The sequence below is a fragment of the Leuresthes tenuis genome, unplaced genomic scaffold, assembly GCF_036924035.1.
Source record: "Leuresthes tenuis unplaced genomic scaffold, fLeuTen1.0.hap1 SCAF_20, whole genome shotgun sequence".
Taxonomy (NCBI): Eukaryota; Metazoa; Chordata; class Actinopteri; order Atheriniformes; family Atherinopsidae; genus Leuresthes; species Leuresthes tenuis.
The window spans coordinates 4,044,672-4,065,553 of NW_027325374.1; the positions used below are offsets into that span (position 1 = coordinate 4,044,672).

The window sequence follows — 20,882 nt, forward strand, 5'->3', positions numbered from 1 at the left end:
CTGGTTTTCTGTGTTTTTGTCATTACTCTGCATCATGGAAACATCAAATCTCTGAGGACTTGCTCACTCTCAGTGGGTCTCCATGATGGGATTAACTGGATTACAGCTACAGTTGGGCTCTGCTCCTTATCTGAGGGTAATTATCCTTGGATATATGGCGGTGAATGAATGGAATCACTGGTACAAAGCATGTCATACCCCGGTACGATAGGTGGCGCTGTCCCCATTTCAGCTATCGCTAATAGAGCCACTTCCTGTTGATGTCTTCACCACCAACAACAACAAACTCAGGCATTCAGAAAGATGGCGAACGCAGAGCGAGATGAAGCTGCGTCCCTCTCCATCTGTGATGAGCTGGTTATGGCACAAACGGGGTCTTAATCCGACTGCGAGTAACCCGATCCGGTCCAATCTTTTGTCAGACTAAGGTCTCCACATGAACTTAATAACGCAGTTTTACTGTAATTTAGCCATTAATCTGAATTTTATTTTAGTGCCATGTAACCCCACGCTTTAGTTCTTACTCTGCAGTTGTACATTTAGGATTGAGTGTACAAAGTGTGTATTTTCAGGATAACAAAGTACCAGAGAATAGGTTAAACTGGTCTAATCTTCATTTTGATGGTATTTATGGGGGGTTTACGCCCTTTGAAAATGCTCCTCTGTACACCAGCTGCAGGGGATGAAAGTCTCCAGGTGTAGACACCAAAACATGCCCCATACAGAACCCTCCGTGGGCCGGCCTGGTGCAGTTTGACTCATCTGTGTCTTCATCTCTGTCCGCTGCGGAAGCTTTGCAGAGTCTCCTAACGTAAAAATAAAGAAAACACTGATCAGTTTAGTCATTTTGAGCAAAAAAAAGGTTTCTGTTCACTATGAAACTCACCCGCTGCTCCCCTGATGAAACTCTCCAGCTTGTATCTGTCTGACTCTGGGCCAACAGTTTTCCACATCGACCCTCGGCTCGTGGGTCGTGGCGGTGCATCGTCTCCAGGCCCGAACACATAAACCGGGAGTATCACATAAAACTGACGCTGTTTCAGGTTCTTTCAGGTGGGCTCATATTAATACCCAACAGCCCTTGATGTATTTACTTAGAACCAAACCCAGACCTTTCCCAGAACTACCCTGATGATTGATGAATAGTTTTAAGTAAATTAAAACGTTCCATCTCTCTGTGTGTCTGGATTTTAGACTTTTACACAACAAGCAACTTTAAGACATCACCCAGAGATGCAGAAGCTTTAATTACGATAAGTAGCGAAGGATCTAATGTGCACATCAGTGACTAATGGATTTAAATATTAACTAGTTGCAGTTGTGATATTAAAGTCATGTAAAAAACATATTCGGACACTTGCCATGTTCCCAGTACTTTGAAGCAGACATGTCAACTTTAAATCTGCAAAATAATGAAATTACTAAGTGGAATTTTATTCATAATTTATTTAATTCATACTCAGCCAGTACTCTCCCTGCAGCGCTGCCAAATCCATTTTTATGCTCTTCCCACTTCCTGAAGAAGTTAAGTGTCCCAGCTTGTCTTCTCTGAACGACCTGGATTTAGGTAGAAGTTAGAAAGAGGAGAACTTTCAAGGCAAGTCATAACTTTTAGCTGCAGTTAAAACATCGTTTCACCGCCTGCCGTCTTATTGCTCCGGTTATACATCAGAGTTTCACAGTTTTGTCGTATTTCACTCTCTAGACAAACATGGCAACATTTGATTTAAGTAAAAAAAAGAAAAGACTCGCTGATTGTGCACAACCTGGCTGTGAGGCGGGCAGAATAAGTTAGTAAGTTGGACATAATTCAGCTGCTGAAGAGCCAGACATTCGATCCTTTACTAGGCACAGGCTGTGTTCATATTTTCCACTCATTATAAAGTGTTTAATGTACAGAGGGCACACCCTGAGGATGCTGGGGCATTTTGGATGCTTTTTAAATGCACAGATGCTTCTTTGTTACCCCCCCCGTTTATGTGTCACATGAACAGACACCAGCAGGATAGGTTCAGAGCACATCTGAGACTTTAGGTTGACAACATCTATGATCATCTCCCGCCTTGACTCCTGCTCTTCCAGCCTGTGCTGTGAGTCTGGTGCGTCTGGTCTTGGATCAGCCTAAAAGAACACTGTTCATTCTGTTCATTGAGCTCCTCTGGCTGCCCTTAGCCGCCCGCATCAGGTTCAAGTCCCTGCTGTTAGCTACAAAGAGCTTAATGGAACGGCTCCCATCTACTTGAATGCTCCTGCAAAGGCTTCTGTCCCAACTGGGTCCCTCCGTTGGTCCCAGGATTGTCGTCTAGCAGCTCCTACACCACGCCTAAGACAATCCAAACTCTGTTCATGTGTCGTCCCACGATGGTGGAATGACCTACCGAGCGCTACCAGAACAGGGGCGTCCCTGTCTATCTTCAGGAAGCTCCTGAAAACTCAGCTCTTCAGAGAGCATCTCCTGTCCTGCACTTCCTCTGTCTGCACTCTGTCACCTCTGACAGCCTGACTGGTGGTTTCCTTTCTACGTAGCTCATTGTTAGCTTTGACGTCAGCTTTAATGCTAAATCCTCGTTTGTGAGTCGCTTTGAATAAAAGCGTCTGCTGAATGCAGAAACAGAAACTAGTTGTAATCGACTCTTCTGTCGTCAACACTGACATAAAACTTATTTTCACAAATGTGTGTGTAGAAAAGCACACACTGCAGCTGTAACTTTGGGATCATCTTAACTATGCTAATAATTAAATAATTTTACCCACAAAACTTGAATTTAGTAGAACCAAAAAAAACAAAACCTTTGTTGTAGCTCATGAGCAGATATTTCAAAATCTGTTGATATATTTTATGTGGGACCTTGCATTATTCATAGTGTTATATGTATTTTTTCACATGTGTGTATTGTATTGTGTGGGACCCTGTGGAGAAGAGCTGCAGCTCACGGGGATCCTGCTAAACTAAAACTACTATATTTAGAGTGAAAAACTCAAGTCTAAGTCGTGGGAAATGCTTTAATTTCATTGACTCTGTATAATTCATTGTTAACGTGGTGTGATGTTTTCATCAAGCTAATTTTTTTTTTAAATACAGCTTATTTTATATCACTAGAAGCTGATTTTAGAAGCTCTAAGCTGGTCCCAAGAACAGGCTGCTATCGTTTGAAAGATTGATTATGATGGCTGTAAATCAGCTGCTGTCAAATCACATTTTTTCTCTCTGAAATGACTTCATGAAATCATTCATAAAAAATGTTGGATTATCAATGAAAGGCTTCAAATACAACAAGATCGGTGATTAGCATTAGCTGATCCTGCTTCTAATGACTGGTCATGTAGGAATGATCAGTAGGGCTGCAACTAACAACTACTTTGATAGTCGACTAGTCATCGATTATCGAAACGATTAATCGACTAATCGGTTAATTAGTAATTAAAACTGAAAAAAGGATACATTGAGCCATATTTCATCTTGACTTTTAACATTAACATTAACTGAAAATGCTAAGAAGAGTGCTAACAGTAATGCACCAACAGTCAAATAAATACCATAAGTGAACAAGTGAAAAAGAATACAGCCTGGTGGTAACTGTGAAGTTGAACATGCAGTTTTAATGTTGAACTTTAATGTTAAAATCCAAGACAACTGCGCTTATTTATAGCAGGCTACGCTAACAAGCTAAATATCTTCCCATGGTGAGTCCTGCTTCCTCTTCCAATGTTCATGACGAACTGCTCCCTTGATATGTGAGCTTTACAAAACTTGCAGGTTATCTTTTTTTCTGGGTGTTGAGGGTGAAATGCTCCCAGACCCTGGACATTTTTGGACGACAGGATGATAATTCAGCCGTAGACATTTCACTGTGTTTATACAGGTCATCTCCCGCTATTATTTACCTTAAGGCGCATGCATTTCTAAGCAGAGATAGGTAGGAAGTAAGATGACTCACTCCTACGAAAAATGATGTTCAGCTCGACAGCGTGAAAAAGATGTGTGATGACGTAACCGACAATTATCGAACATTAAATACATCAGTGACTAATTATGTTATCGATTTTTGTCGACAACGTCTACCCTTAGTTATCAGTGATTGGTCCCGAAAATCCTGATTGCAGCACCCTCAGAATATATACATAGTTTTTAGGATGAACCTGGTGGGAAGTTTGAATATGGATCAAGAAAGAAGCCCTTCATTCAGACCAGTACACCTTTTTTCAAACTTTCCCTGGTGGAGCATTTGCTCTCTGAGTGTTTTTGTCTGCAGAACGTTGCATTTGTGTTTCACAGTTTGCTAAATGTTTCTCCTCAAACACCAACTAGTTAGTAAGGAGAAGATTTCTAACCTTGCTGTTCATTCCGTGGAGTTTTCTTTAGTTCATAGAGATGTCTGTTCCATGAAGACGCAGTAGCTCACCAACTTCCTTGTAGAAGCAGAATTTCTGGAAGCTACCACCTGCCTGAACATTGTTGGAAACCTTTAGGCCCCCTTCATGTAGCAACCGCCTCCTCCAATGGCCGCCGCAGCAAAACCTGCCCAGTACTGCGTCCACACAAACTCGAGCCGAGTGTTGTCCTCTGATCCTGTGTTGCTCCAGCGAGAGTTGGTTCGAGATTAACGCCGGAGCTTTTCTGCCCCCCCCCCGGACTGCTCTGGACTTTCTCACTGCTCGCCAGGTATTTTTAGCTGTGACATAATGCCCCTATCTCTCTCTCTCTCCCTCTTAGAGACAGGCCCTCCCCCTATCTGCCTCTCCTCTCTTGCCCCCATCCTTCTCTCCCTAGCTTCCAGAGTAATTGACTGCTCAGGTTTCACACTTTCAGCTGCAGGCTGAGAAACATGGCAGTGGAAGAGGCAGCAGAATATTTGGCAGAAGTAAGTCCATGCTGTACTCTACTGTAAAGTCATTGACTCTGTCTGCTGTTACTTTGCTGCAAGCTAACATGAGCGTGTTCGGGGAGGGGGTGTTATTGTTGTAGGATTCAGAGATGTTGTGGTGGCTCGTGGTCCAGAGATGGACATTGAATGATGTGGGACTTCGTAGATTGAGGGCTGTTGATGGGACAGATCGCAGTGAGAACTCTGCTGCAACACTCTGCTGCAGTGTGTGTGTGCGGCTGTAGATGGATGCGTATACTCCTGTGTGTGTGTGTGGGTCTTTGCAGTCGTAAGTGCTTCCCTGTGATTGCTCACTTATAATTTCTTGCTGCTTTTGTGCCCATGAGTCTGTGCAAACGGTGTCCGTGGATACAGTTTCATGCTGCAGACTGATGTGAATGGAAGCACCTGACCTTGGACAGTGGCGCATGCTCTGTATGTTTGTTCAAAAGAGAAAAAGATGAGAAAGGCATGATGAGGAGTAAAGGAAGAGATTGATTTAGAATTAGGTGTTTAAGTCATTAACTTAGACCTGTTTAATCATAATCTCCTAACCCTGGTGGTATGTGATCTGCACGATGCAGTATATCCTCTTGGTTTAGCTTTGGCTCAATACTGGAGCTATAGCAGCTCGTTTCCTGCAATATTAAATCCAAGTAGGCAGGTTTACGTCTGTGTGAACTGTTGGATAAACATTTGTTTGGCTTTAAAATGCTGCTGGTAAACATACTGCTCATGCACAGACGGTAAAAGTTGATATGTATGACACCTCTCAATGTCGTCGTAAGTTTGGGCTTCCATGTTGGAACATATGTGTCCGTATGAGAGCGCAGCGCTCTGGACCAAGAGCATTCTTTGCATATCTCTAACGGATAAATACAGTTCCACAGGAATGTCACTTGGACACAGCTGAGCAAGTCTCCTCTCTGATGGCACCTAAAGGCGTCCACAGATATGTTAGGATGTGTTGCACACTGCATGGAGACTTCGTGAACACGGCTACGACATCATGTTTGATGTCTGCAGACTGTGGAACTAGAGGCTGAATGTCCTCCGCCGTGGCTTCTTCTGACACAGCTCAACCAGATCTTCAGCATGTTTTACCTCCACCTTCTCCATCGTTTGTCTTGTTTTTAATCTGTTCTGTTCATCAAAGCATTATTTCATGCTGCCAGATGTTCAGTAGAGCAGCAACACAAAGATAGTCATGAATTATCCGATCACCTTTTCCCAAATAAGGTCACATCTGGAGTATGTAATGATCATATAAAGCTATGTATTCACAACAAAAAGGCACGAGTACGCCTTCATTACATACTTCTGTACACTTTGTGTCCCACACTGCTGTGTTATAACGCATGCTTCAGGCTCCAGAGTTTCCATTTTCACCTTTATAGGTGAACGTTTTGTTGCTTTTTACTTTCCATAGATTGGGTTGCCTTTTTTTCTGTCACAAGATCTGACTCCACCTTCTCTGGTGGAGGTCAGTGCAGAGCAGGAAGACTGCGGTACAAAGAAGATGCACTGTTAGAAAGTAAACCAATGCTCCGTGTTTTGAGGAATTTTGGGTTTGATTAAGAATTTGGATCACAGTTGTGTTGGAGGACGTATTGTGGACATAAGTCATGATTCAAGCTCTGCTCTGGAACATGGAAATGGAGACAGAAATGGAATATAATGTCTGCATCTGATGTAAACCCAATTTTTTTTAGATCAGGAGTCAGGTTATTGTTATTTATGTACACATGAGGAACTTGTCCTCCTCTGAGGTTATAAGAGCGTTACAGCAGCCGTCTTTAGACCTTTCTCACAGGTAAACACTGAACCACATTTCAGGCTGGTCATCTTTTGTCAGAAATGGGCCAAAATCATACTTTGTATTCAGACTTAAACTGGCAGTTAAAAGTAAATCTGAAAAAATTGTTAAGATTTGGATTTTGGAGCCTTTATAGCAGGTCTCTCTGCAAACTTTCCAGCTTTTGACCCAAATAATAACAGGCTATGACTGGCTGAATCCTGCAGCCCAAACAAGCTTAATGTTATTTTTCAGCTTTTTCAACCCCTGTTATTATCTCTTGTAACAGTAATGATGTAAATATGCTATTAAAATCATTGTCAATATTGACTTTAATTCTGGAAATCCTCTCTAACCCCCCCCCCCCCCCGTTTGGCGTCACATGATCCAAAGTCTGGTCCAGGCCCACAGTTTGGAAACCGCTGTAAAGACTCTATTCATAGCGTTTTTGTTTGTATTTTTACGTTCGCTGGTAAAATCTAAACTAAAAACTAAATAAACACTGAGAGGATATTTACTCACATTGTTCAAGTCTGAGGGCTTGTTTGTATACGCTGCCTGTGAATGATGCTTTTTAGCGCTACTAGCCAGCATGCTAGTCATCTTGACAAATCAGTCAAGCATTTGTCCCTTTAAAACCTCATAAAACACTGAAATCAGTGTCTTAATTTTCCCCGTATGGTTCGGTTTACTACAGTGTCTCATATGGCTTGGCTCCGGTCTGGATACTGCCATATTGTGAGAGATGACACAGTGACAGCTGCAATCTTGGCTCCCACCAGCCAGTGTGGCCCCGTAAAATTGCTGGAGCAACGTGAGACGCATAGTGATGAATCAGTGCAAGTCCACAGCAGGGACTGCAGACAGCAATGTCCATTTGAATACGACGACTTATTTGATTCTAATTTTGTGGTGGAGTTCCCTCCATGACAGACATTCCTGTGTGCACATCTGTTCTCAGCTCAGTGCAGGAGTGAAACCCTTCCTTTGCTGCTGATGTATTTACTCACATCTTAGTGTTATTTCAGCAAAATAATGAGTGAAAATCATTTTCTTTTCAACAAAGCAGAGACTCCTGTTTGTTTAGGTTTGCATTATTCTTTTTATTCTGCTTTGTTCAATTTGTTGCTTCTATAAGAAGTCATGCATTCACCGTGCACGTGAAATACTCATACAAAGACTGTTTAAAGAGAAAAACGATCCATTTAGTCTGTCGTGCAGATAAAATCTAAAGAATTTGTCTGGTCTGAAATGACAAATGTCATTTTATCTGTCAGTGTCCAGTTTACAAAACTTGGAAGTTGCAGTGCTCTTTGGCCAGAGGACCTTTTAAGAGGTTGATGCTTTATTGAGGCATTTGTCAGGGGTTTTAAAAACCTCCCCACCACACTGCCTCAAGTTCTTCTGCTTTGATTCAACAGCGGCAGGGAGAAGTGTCTCTGAATGTTATCTTTTGAAACAGAAGCGTGCATGTGTTGTCAACACATCATCTTATTTACAACGACCGGGCTTAAGTAGCTCTGCAGGAGGGTTCAATCTCTGGTCAGAGGGTGATACTATCATTACTAAACTGAAGGAAACTGGCCTTTGAATACAGACAAATATCTCAGTCATGTGTATTTTCACGATTAATGTTTGCACAATTATCGTTAAACATAACTTATAACATAACATATTTAGGTGGTGGCATGAGTCTGTGTTAGGTAAAAGGTACGGGTGTAAGTTGGTGTTCTAAAAGCAGCAGAAAGGTAAATACTGCAGAAACTGTCATTTGGCCTTGACTGTTAACAGCTGCAGCGGCAGCCATGTGGCTGTTCCTTCAGGCAATTTAATTAAATCTTCCCCAAGGACTTCCCCAGCCTTAAGTGGGTTCTCGACCTCCTGCTTTTCCACTGTAGGGTCCAGAGCGGGCCCTCCAACAGTCCTGGTCTGCTGGCAGTACTTACCTGGTTCAGTAAATGCTAAATTGTAGCTACTGTTTGCAATAACTGCATTCAAATTCAGTTATTTCCACCTGAGAGTGAATGAAGACTACGAGCAGCAAATGTGAGAACAAAGCCTGAAATCAGTTCATTAAAACGTTGTTTTTTGATTGTTTCACTGCAGTTATTTGCAGCACAAATGGAAGTACAGCTGAGCAGGAAGGTGCCACACTGCCAGATTGTGTGTCACTGCAGCTGAAATGCACTTCAGCAGCTCTGTCGGTGCACAGCTGCTCAGCTCCACCTGTCAGCAGCGTTAGAAGGGCCGTTGTGTTGTTTGTTTACTGATTAATGGTTGTCTTAGAAAGAAATGTGTATAAACAAGTGCTGCTTAGAGCTAATTTAGCTGATTTTCCAACATTTAAACAGATTTTATCTTAGTTTTTACCCTTCAACCAACTTATTCTCTTATCATTCCCATATTACTTATTGTACTAATTTCCTGTTTACATCCTTAAAGAACTGAACTTGCATTTGCATGATTTACCCAGCAGATGCAAGTGGTCGTCCACTCTTTGGCAAACAGGATGTTGTATGGCTTCTGATGTTCTGAAGCGCTTTTTGTTAGTTGTGACTGCATCAGCGTTTGGTAGTTTTTCTTCAGCAAAGTCGGTTAAAAAGAAAGATGGAGTGATAATGGATGCAGATAATATCTAACTTGTGTAAAGGCTGCAGTGAAATCGTATTATGGTAGCTGTAAAATTCAGCTGTATGTTTTCAGTGGTTTGTCACACGCTCGCTGAAGCATTCATTCGGCAAACTTGCATGAGTTTGCCTGATGTCATGGTCGCAGGCTGATGTCCGGTAAGCCCCCTTCTCTCTGTCCTGTGTCAGAAGGGAAGCTGACACCAAAAACACACAGTGCTTGTGTATGTGCGATGATGAACTTCAGATAAGACCCATTCACAGAGTGGGAAATGAGCTCAGCAACCAGCTTTAGCCAATAATCTGTCTACAATAACAGAGATCGCGGTGCAGTGAGCATGAAGAGCCTGCCTGCAACACACAACAGTTCAATAAATAGCACAAAGGCTGAAATCACTCTCCATCGTATGTTTAATTGTTTGTAAAGTCATGCCACATGTTTTGTAGCTTTGATTTTATCGCAATAACAATATATCAGACGTGGGAGGCCTTGTCAACAGAGTTTGGGGGGAAAAAATCACTGAAACACCAAGTGACACTGATGTAAACAGAGTTTTCTTCTTGTCCCACTCGGTCAGTGGAGAAGAAGGTCCATCAGGTTGTTGCAAAGCCGATCTCTATAAAAACATAGGCTCAAGTGTCTCTGGTTTCCGGTTTGCTGCAGCCCAGATCTCATCTCATTCACCTCATCCCGGGTTCGAAGCTCAACTCCTCGCTGGTGAAGGACTACCAGAGCAGAGACTGAGAAACTGTCAGTGGTTCAATTCTGCAGTTCCAGATCTGGTTGACGAAGGTTTTTCTGCAGATTCTGAACAGTCAAAGTGAGATTTCCACATTAACGTCAGAGAGAACACATCAGAGCATCTCCACACCGGTACTGAGCTATGTGAGCGGCGTCTGTCCATCATTTAACCTGCCTTTCAGCTAGCTAGCACCACTCAGATCTCACGGTTGCTGCTTGTAAGGAACACAATATAACATGTTTGATAACCGCTCCATCAAATATTAAAGCTGCGAAACATTTTGATTTTATTAGAAGCAATGAACACTGGACATGTCTGAGTAAAGATTTGAATTTAGCAGTATCACAAAAGATCTGAACACTCATCATGTGAATCCACAGAAGCTAACACAGATAGCACAACTAACAACACCTGAGATAAAGAACTTGGCTGCAACTCATTAAGCTGTTAAAGGGAATTACTAGTGACCTTGTGGTATAGAGTGTTGACTTTGAATAGAATAGAAGTACTTTATTCATCCCAAACTGGGAAATCCCTTTAATTTACAGTAGCAGCATTTACACACGAGTGAAATAGACATAAAAGCACAGGTTACTGGTGGCCGGTTACTAAAAATACATTAAAAACGTGGTAAAGGACACCAACTATGGAATGGAAAATGAATATCTGGCAGGAACTGTATCAAAGGGCATCAAATCACACCAAATTTATGTATTTATAGTTAATTGTCCTACACGGAAAAAATACAGGTGTACATTTCCCTTACAAGAAGGGTATCGGTATCAGGTATCAGTGAGGGCTCCTCCATTATTTCCTGTTGGGTTTCGTATTGATTTTAAAATCCTCCTGTTCACATTCAAAGCTCCAAATGCATCTCAGACTGACTGAGCTGGTGTGTGTCCTCCCAACCAGTGAGTCGGGACCAGAGATCACTCTTTTTCCATCAGAGCCGGGGAACTCGCTGAAATCTGTCACCCAAAGTAGCTTCAAATCCCTTCTAACCAAAGAGCCTGATGAAAGGGTGCCCCCACTCCTCCAGTCCCACGCTCAGAGGAAATTACCCACGGAGTAGAGCTTAGTTTTGGGATTTTCCATTTTTATGTGATTATGACGCACTCTATTTTAACTTCCTGCTTCAGTGTGACGGTTTTCAGTATTCTCACCTACCGCAGTCTGTGTGTGAATGAATCTGGATGCAAAGTTAAGAGCATTAAGATCACTTTTGATCTCTAAGTCGGAGCGATCGTTGTAGGTTAATAGGGACACTCGTAAAGGGTAATTGGAGAGTGCGTGTCCTGTGTGGTTATCGGGCGACACGGGTGCGGCAGGCTGAAGCGCAGCGCTGCAATCATGAAATCAGAGACCCACACCGACTCTCTGTCCTCTCCCGGACTTTCTAACCACCCCCCTGCTTTCACCAGCCTGGCCACACCCTGACATTCTCTCACACACATGCACTCACGGCTTATTCAGCTCCCTGTTTGTGTCTTGGCGGTTTTGGCAGGTTTACTGTGAATTACTCGACTGAGATGCCAGGGCTGTCAGTGTGTGTTTGTTCTAATTATACAGTATTCAGTATAAAACTGAATGCTCCCAGTGGTCATTGCGTGCGGTTTTCCATGTGATGACGAGATGCATGAGATCACGTTGTGCTAATGCTTTCAGGCTTCGATTTTAAAATCATATTTCCGATTTTGTCCTCTTGTTGTCGCCGTGACGTAGTGGCGTTGTACTGCCATGAAGCACCAGGATGGTGGGAGGAAGCCGGAGTACCCGGAGAGAACCCACGCATACACGGGCAGAACATGCAAACTCCCACAGAAAGGCCCCAGCCAAGACTTGCACCATTCAAACCTTAATCTCAAACAGATACAGTTAATCCCTTGGATGTATGTTTGCATTTGGCTGGCGTTTTATTCTCGGCTTGGTGCAGTTTGGTTTTACCCAGCAGGCATGTTCAACCTTAAACATACCATGAAACCCCTTTTCTCATCTTGGCTCCTCATCCAGCTTCTGTTAACCCTCAAGGGGTTCACAAGCCAAACTTTACCCCTTTTATTTCAGTTAATTACATGGAAGCCTTGAGGGATTTTCTTAACTTATCTCTCAGTGCAGTGGTTCATGCTATGACACATACAGAAGAGCTTCTGACTCATTTTTCTAATGTTTTCCATATGATAAATGGCCCAGAAGTAGCTCTGTTTGTGTTTGACTTGTGAAGCTAAGCTAACAAACCAACCTCTTCCTGTGTCCCTTTCCTCCCACAGACGGATGTGAACGCCTGTTACCTGCGAGCAGCTCGGGCCGGAAATCTCGAGAAAGCTTTGGAATACCTGAAGAATGGAGTCGAGATCAATATCTGCAATCAGGTAGGCTCGTCGAAAATAGGATAATAGCATCCTAGCTTAGGTAGCATTTAGCTCTAAATGCTACCTAAGCTAAATGCTACCTAAAGAAGGTTTTCTTATTATTATTACTACACTTTTTATTCTTTTTATTCTTCTTCTTGTACATATATATATACATCAATTTTGTATATTTAAAAAAAAAAGATGTATTTTGTGTGTTTATCTGATATTTTTTGCTGATGTTTGTCTGCTGTTTTTCTGTCTCTGTGCTGCTACAACAGTGCAAAATGACCTGTTGAGTGGCTAAGAAGGGATTATTCTACTCTGATGACAAGTTTTGTCCCAGTAAAAACTTTGGGTCATGACTAACGCATCATTAAGGTTTCATAGGATCTGTTGACATATTTTAGATTAGAGACACTGATTTGGAAGGAACAAAACCCTTAGTCACCCCAAAAAAGGTCACGAAACAGACTAACTAACGCTTTTTCTTGATTTCTGATACCTGCCGCAGAATGGTCTGAACGCTCTCCATCTGGCCTCGAAGGAGGGCCATGTGGAGGTGGTGGCTGAGCTCATCAAACATGGCGCCAACGTGGACGCAGCCACGAAGGTGTGTACCGCCCAGCAGCCGCATAAACACACACACAGGCTGACTGTGCATGCATGAACTCACAAACACAGTGCTGACTTAGCACCTTCTCAAAGTCACATTGCTTAAACAGCAATTGAGGAGATGAATGGCTGCGCCTTAGTGGAAAGGATGAGTACTGATGTAGTAAAAGTCCGTCCTGTCCCACGGTGTGCGTGACAGTATTTCATTACACGAACAGTTCTTGGCGAGGCCGCGCCTGTAAATTGTGACACATGAATTAGTAGTGATATAATGGCTCGCAGGAAATGTCTCTAACATGAGGAACTAAATCTTCTGGGTCTGCAGATGCAACGCGTGTTTGTTCATCCTGAGTTATCAGCTGAGATAAATACAGGAAACCAGCTTATGTGAGAAGCTGAGCTCTGCAGCATGCACCGCTGTTGTTATCTCGTTAGTGGAAGCTTTGACCTCATCTTTTAATTTTGAACAACTTTTAAAGCAGGCTTGGTGTTGTTTCTTGTTCCATCAAATGTCATGGGTTTGAACCTGGTGACCTGATGGGTCTTTTTGCTTTTCTGTGTGAGGTTTGCATTCTTATGTTCTGATTTGATCCAGGAACTCATGCTGGGTCACTCTAAATAGGCCAGAAATGAGAGTGAGTCTTTGTATGTTAGCCCTGTGATGGGATGGCAACCTGACCAGTGGTGGGTGGGTTAGACGCCACACATTTACAACTGTTAGCAGGATGAAACGGGTACAGAGAAATACAAGTTACATTAAGTTACACATTTCAATCACAATACAGTAGAAATAACTCTCCTGTTGTTAAAAAAAATCAGCTGCCACAGGTTCAGGATGACAAATCATGTAGAAAATCTCATTTTGAGTAGTTTTTCCTTTTAACAGGTGGGTATATGTGGTGAACTTATGCATGAAAAACATTAAGGAAGCTGGTTTTTCTAACAGCCATAATGTGGCATTTTACCCACGTTTATGTTCATCTTCATGTTTCCTTTCAGTGGGACAACATAAACCTGCTGTAAGTCCACATAAATGTGCGGCCTCTTGCTGTTATGTAGTCAACTCGGTTTCAGCTGCAGTCGGCAGGAGTGTGTAAGTGGGGAAATGACTTTCTATAGTTAACACTCTCACAACAGGTGCGTCCATTCAGAGGCTTGGTGTGTAACACGCGCCACGCCTTCGGATTTCTGTCTTTGGTTTCTCTGTAGAAGTCACTGAATACCCTCCCTTCAGTCGCCATTAGAAGTTAAATATAAGCCATTTGAAACGCAAACATTTCCTGTAAAGTGTTGTGGGACGAAGAAGACACCGACCCTGGCTGCAGAGCGCACTTTAGCTAAGAGCGAGCAAACCTCCAGGTGCCCCGACACTGCTTACACCTCCCATAAGGACACGATAAGACGAGAGTCCACTTTGTTGTGGTTGTTCAAAGATGGAGGGTCCTGTGAGAGCTGCTTCACAAGAAAAGTGTGACTGAACGGGTTTTTATGTGTTGACTGATTCGGATCAACTTCAGCGGTGATAGAAAATGAATAGAAACACAAACTCACAGATGTGTGATGTGCCACTTCCTTTAAGGGAATACGAGGGCCTGGACTGGTTGGAAGTATTGAATCCATTGCCGATCAATTGAGGCACGAATAGCGACGACAGGACAATTTAATTGTTGTTCTGAGTTCGTTTTTAAGCCACTAAAATCACACTCTGATATTTTGTTAGACAGACTTTCTTTTTTTCCCCTTTTTTTCCTTCCCTTTTCTCAATTTTTCCTTTTTTTCCCTCCTTTTTTCTTCCCTTTTTTTCCCCCTTTTTTCTATTTTTTTCTTCCCGTTTTTCCTTTTCTTTCTTTTGTTGGACAGACTTTCTTTTTTCCCCCTTTTTTCCTTCCCCTTTCTCCATTTTCCCCCTTTTATTTTCCTTTTTTCCCCCTTTTTTTCATCCCTTTTTTCCTTTTCTTTCTTTTATTGGACAGACTTTAGCTTTGTTTTCTGCGCTCTGCACCATGCCCACATCCTGATGGCAGTGGTGCAACAAGGTGATTAAAGCGATGCTACCTTACAAGCGTGTCACATGGTGGTTAGATCAGAGCAGTTGGACCGTAGTGGCATCTATTTTGTGGTTATTTTTTAGAATTATGGACATGTATTTATTATCAGACTCTTTGATATCCTGTCGCTTTAAAAACATGCAGCGTTTCTCTGATGCATGAAGGTTTGACTGTGGTTGACTTTAAGAGAGAGTGATGTTCTCCAGTAGCACTCCCTTTGGCCTCGGGTGGTGTTTTTGTGTCGTCACACACTGCGTGAGGGCTGAGGTAACACAGTTAGAACCTCTGCTATTATGTTGAACCTTTTCTCTGTGGGACAGATGAAGATGAACCACCCAGAAGGAAGATATTTCATATTTCAAACGTTCTTTGTCCTGTTTTGAAAGCAGAAAGGAAACACAGCCCTGCACATTGCTTCCCTCGCCGGGCAGACGGAGGTGGTGAAGGAGCTCGTCACAAACAGCGCAAACGTCAACGCACAATCTCAGGTAAAACACACGCAAAGTAGTAAAAACCACGTCTGAGTGTGTGCGTCCATGCGAATGAATGGGCTGTGCACACAGTGCCCATCTCTGAGTGCTGTGTCAGCAGCTCTGCAGTGCAGCCTGGCCCACATTCATCAGCGCACACACACCCCGAGTGGACCGTCACCACAGCAACCATAATGATGTCAAAGTCTTGGCAGAAGCCGTTGAGAGGAAGAAAAATGTGTTGGTATCTCAGAGTAACAACAGTGTGTGGGATCAATACTGAAGAAAATAATCAACATCTTACAATCATGCAAATGCACATCTTCAAGCAATGTTCCCATTGATGAATTAAAGTGTGCATGTGGATTAGCCTCATATCCCACCTTCTTTCCACCCACTTTTAATCAAAGATGATAAATGCAAGGAACATAACAAATGTTGATGCAAATGGGCCCACGGAGCTGTAAATTAACGCAACCGAGAGAAGAGAAAGAAAAGACCCCTGAACTCTTACTCCACCCTCATTCTTCCATTAGCGTCCCCGTCTGTCGGTGGCAGCGCATCCATCACGCATCCAGCGGCGTTGCAGTGTTTTTGTGTTCGTAGCCATCAGACTGATTGGTTCCCACACCGCCAGAACGAACTCGACGATCGGTGGAACCAACCAGCCTGAAATGTAATTTGAAAATGGAAATTTAATTGCTGCATTTCATTTATTTGCTTTGATTTGTGGAGCGTTATTATGATGTCAGAGTGTGTGTCTCAGTCACGCTAAATAAAAACATGCTAAAGTTATGCTTCATTTTGTATATATTGTTAATGTTTGATCTAAAAAGGTGTCGTCAGTGTTTGATAGAAAAAGCAACAATGCAAACCTGCATCTTTCCAGGATCTCAGTCGCTGCAGCATGCTTGACAGCTGACCATATATCGCCCTTTCCAAAGCCCAAAGCTCTTCTCCTTGACCTCGTTTGAGAAGGTCACGAGGTTAAAGGAAAGGTGGTTGGAGAAATTTGTAAGGACTTGGGGAAAAGACAACTGCAGTGAGAATATGATTTGTTTCTGCAGCTCTGAAACTGCAGAAGTTCAATAAATATTCTTCAAAAAGGCTTTTAGGTACTTTGACGAAGGTTATCTCGTATATTAGAGATGATGTAGAGTTTTACTGTAATATCAAGGTTGGTTAAAGGAAAGAAAAGATAAAACTGAATTAAATTAAATTGATCTTTAAATCTAGTCTTGTGAGAGGCTGCTTACTCACCCTCCTGTGCTCGTATTTATCCACACAAATCACAGTTGGTATGACTGGAGGAAAGTAATTGAGCGCAGCTGCAAGGAATTGTGGGATGGAATTGTCTCCTTTCTTTCATAAAGGATGGTCTGGTGTATCCTATGCTATAGGATATCCTAAAGGAAGCATTGGAGCTCCATTCCTTTTAAATTTGAGAATTTGAACAGCTCATATCATGGCTGCCATTTAGGAAGGATCCTAAACAAAACAAACTATTTAACCGAACCCCATGAATGTCTGTCCTGCAGACTGTTCTGATAAAACATGGCATGTTTATATAAGTAGCTGATCTGTATTACCATGTGAGAAGAGTCAGACTTTCCTGTTAAGCTTCTTTTCAGGGAGCCCCCCTGTTTACTGCCAACTGATGCTCACCAGCTGTAAGTAGGGATGTCCCCATTCAGTGCGATCAAGTATTACAGCTGACTCTCATGCAAGGTGTTTTTTATTGATCGTGTCACTGAATACACCTCTGAACTCCCAAACTTTATGTCAGCCACAGCTGTGCCATTCAGTGAAGGCTAATTAGCACGTGGTTAACAGAAGCCAATGAAGCTATATTTATATATCATTTAAAATATACACACCGCACATATTATCCTCATACGAGTAAAACAACTGCAACTCACCAATATCATTCAGTCAGTGGGAAAACAGTCCCATGAGAAATAATGGGGAACAGACGGTGCAGTAGCATCAGATGCTGTGTTTAATGTAGGGCCGGGACTTTAACGCATCAATTAAGATTAATTAATTACACAAAAATTAGTGTGTTAAAAAAATTAACACATTTTAATCGCAGTTATTTTTGCACCACAGAAAGTTTCTCACTGGATTTCATGCAGTTTCATGCATAATGATTATACTGAAGCACCAACTAACATGACTTCAGACAACAACAAACCACAGTGAGCAATATTCAAACATGAAGAAGAAGCTGATGAGACCGCTTTGGTTTGCCCTGTGGATGGGAAATGTTGTTTTTAAAAACCAGAGGATGGGATGGTCGGTAGCGTAGTGGTGGGGTGTGCAGACAGCCCGTTTATAGAGGCTACAGTCCTCACTGCTGTCGGCCCCGGTTCGAATCCCACATCGGACGGCCTTTTACTGCGTGTCATTCCCCCCCCTCTCTGCTTTCTGTCTCTTTCTATTTGTCCTGTCCATTAAAAGGGATAAAAAAAAAAACAGATGGATGGATGGAAGCATCGATAAGAGCACGGTTGGTTAAGTACCACCTTGAAAAAAAAAATAAACAACGTTTTGTTGCTTAATCTTATGTATTCAGTCATTATTCAATGGTATATCCATGTGGAAAAAAATTGCTTCTTACTGTGCGATTAAAAATGCGATTAATTTCGATTAATTAATTGCAAAGCCTCTAATTAATTAGATAAATTTTTTTAATCGAGTCCCGGCCCTAGTTTAATGTCATCCTGAAACTTTTACCACGTGGTAATTACTATTTGATTAGATTTCTCTGTAGTGTTACAGTAAAAATGACTATAAACATGAATAAATCTGCATAGCTATTTTTAGTTCAGTGACACATTCCTGCAGATCATGAACAGTTTTTCAGTAACTCTGAAAGGAGTTGATGCACGTGCGTATACATGGGGGCATGATGCCTTGCTCACCTCGGCCGTGGAAAGGAGCTGGACTGACACCCCTCCAGCTGTCAGTTTGAGTTACAAGAGCGGGAATCGATCCGCCAACCTTCCGGTTATTGGACGACCCACAGCCGCCCCCTAGGACAGAAAAGGAGGTCAAGGAGGAGTTTTTTTGCATACTGATGTCATTATTCAATCCCTGCGTTGCTATGGAGACATGTTTTCGTAATCCAGTATCGCACACATACGCACACAACAACTGGCACACAAATACAGTCCTCATCAACCTCGGCTCCAGGTCAGCTTTTATCTGCACTTATATCAAGTGTGAGGCATGTGTGGAGATGACAGTATGTACAGAGTCTCCTGTGAAGGGCCCAGCTTTGAAAGCACCCTGCTTTTAGGTAGGTGTGGGTCGTCAAAGTTGAAATGTTATACTTTATGTAACTCATATGCACTGCATGAAGATCAGGCAAATTATATTTAAATTCCGCTAGAAAGCCTTTTTATAGATCAGAAAAAGCATCTAGTCAATGAAATGTTTGACAGGTGAGAGTAATTTATTACATTAATGCAAAAATCTGTGGATCCAGTCTTGCCTGGATGCAGGTATTGATTCTCAGCACTGTCTGCAGTGACCTAAAGCTCGCAGAAACATTGACCGGGCAGATCTCCTTCTCACCTGCCCTGACTTTGACCTGACTCAGCAGATCTCGTGTTTCTGTGCAGAAACGTGTAGCTTCAGAGGTGAATCTGTGAGCCTCAGAATCCACTGTTACACTTAGTTTACTGTACACGTCCCGCATGTTACAGGTCGGTTATAGATGTAATCCCATGTGTGTGTGTGTGGGGGGGTGTGTTTGTTTCTGTGGTGCAGTAAATCTAACAGACTGAGGCTGTTTCTTTAAAGCCTGGTGATCATTCAGCCTTTTTGTTTCCTTCCAGAATGGCTTCACTCCACTCTACATGGCGGCGCAGGAGAACCACTTGGAAGTGGTGCAGTTCTTACTCGACAACGGCTCCAGTCAGGGCATCGCCACTGAGGTAAAGACGCTCGAGCACGAGCAGACATAAACAGCTCATATACAGTTACACTAATGGCTGTTTGCACACACTCCCCAGCTTTTAATAGCCATCCTTTGTCCCAGGCCTCATTTAGCCTCCCTGTAATTACACTGCAGTATTATGGCCAGAGGTTTCTTTGCTTCATATGGTAAACAGGCATCTGTCACCTGTGACTCATTTAGGAGATGTATTTTTTTCAGATGAATCTGTTGGTATGACTGAGTGAAGGAGGTAGAGTCTGCAGCAGCTTGTGTGATGACGTAATCATTCAGAGTGACCTTGGCTGCCTTCGGCGTCCTGTTAGCCAGGTCTGTGGCGTGGATGTGTCACCTTTACTACCACAGATGAGCTGCCGCCACCTCTGCAGGACTAAAGTGTGGCAAACGCGCTCTAATGTCAGACATTTCAGTTTCAGTTCAGTTATTTTACCGTACATGATGCTGATGTGTCATAGAGACAGTAACAATAACCATTAAACAGCAGCCGGTACCAAGATCCGGGTATTTCTGGGTAATCTGTAGCTGTAGCTCAGGAGGTAAAGTAGTCGTCATTCGGTCAGAAAATAAGTCTTTTAATTATTTATTCTCTTTGGATTCATCGGGATTAGTTTACTCTCTATAAATACAGTGTCTTATCCTTATAAAGTATGTAAAGAAGCTTTAGTTTAATCGTCTTTGTGTGTTTACAGAGAACCAAACCAACGTTGTTGCTTAAATATGCAGAAAGAAGAAGGCACTTCTCTGCTTCCTGTACTCACGTTTCAAGCTGCTTCTGTCACTTTTTTTGACGATCTGTGTGAGGTTTACGGAGTTCTGTCCTTGACATTTGACAAACAACTCGATGGCAGCTCATCTCTCCTTTAATTCCTTCTCCTTTTCCTCCATCAGTTCATCTTTTGTCTGCATCTGTCTCCTCTTCGGTCTGTTTTCTGCCACATCTTGCTGTTCCCCTCCTTTCACCCTCCCTGCGGTCTCCTTCAGTGGGAGACGAAGTGAATTATTCATGTGGGGAAATATATACCCATGTTGGAAGCATCTCTGTGTGTTTAATAATTCATGTTCAACCATTTCAATAAGGGCATGAGGCAGAGGGAATCACAAAACCTTATTATTTAGCATTTTATCTGAATTTTTACCGACATATTGTTTACCATCAGTGTATTCTGCATTCATTTTCACATATTCCCAGTCTTTGAGTGTGTTAGTCACCTGATTGCGATAAGAACAATCTTGTTTGAAGCTTGAAGATCAAAACCAGATTCCTGATGCTTCTTGTGTCTGTCTGCTTTTTTTAAACTGGCCTTTTGTCTCGTCTTGAATCCGTAATGAAGCAGATGAAACGGGAGCGTTGTGCTTTGGGATGGCTCACCACTTTTGAAATTCTTAAAAAGGCTAAACATATGCATTCTG

General features: G+C 42.5%; 2 protein-coding genes across 4 annotated transcripts in view; one reads left to right on the forward strand and one right to left on the reverse strand.

Annotated features, from left to right (window-relative positions):
- LOC140279000 (DELTA-stichotoxin-Hmg2b-like) overlaps positions 1 to 20,882 on the reverse strand; it is a 335,708-nt gene that overhangs the window by 246,585 nt on the left and 68,241 nt on the right. The window lies entirely within an intron of this gene.
- LOC140278995 (ankyrin-3-like) overlaps positions 1 to 20,882 on the forward strand; it is a 111,742-nt gene that overhangs the window by 17,073 nt on the left and 73,787 nt on the right. For both annotated transcript variants that reach the window (XM_072374157.1, XM_072374158.1), the window contains exons 2-5: positions 12,298 to 12,399; positions 12,893 to 12,991; positions 15,431 to 15,529; positions 19,354 to 19,452. In XM_072374157.1, coding sequence (XP_072230258.1) covers positions 12,298 to 12,399; positions 12,893 to 12,991; positions 15,431 to 15,529; positions 19,354 to 19,452 — 399 coding nt within the window. The remainder of the gene's footprint in view (positions 1 to 12,297; positions 12,400 to 12,892; positions 12,992 to 15,430; positions 15,530 to 19,353; positions 19,453 to 20,882) is intronic.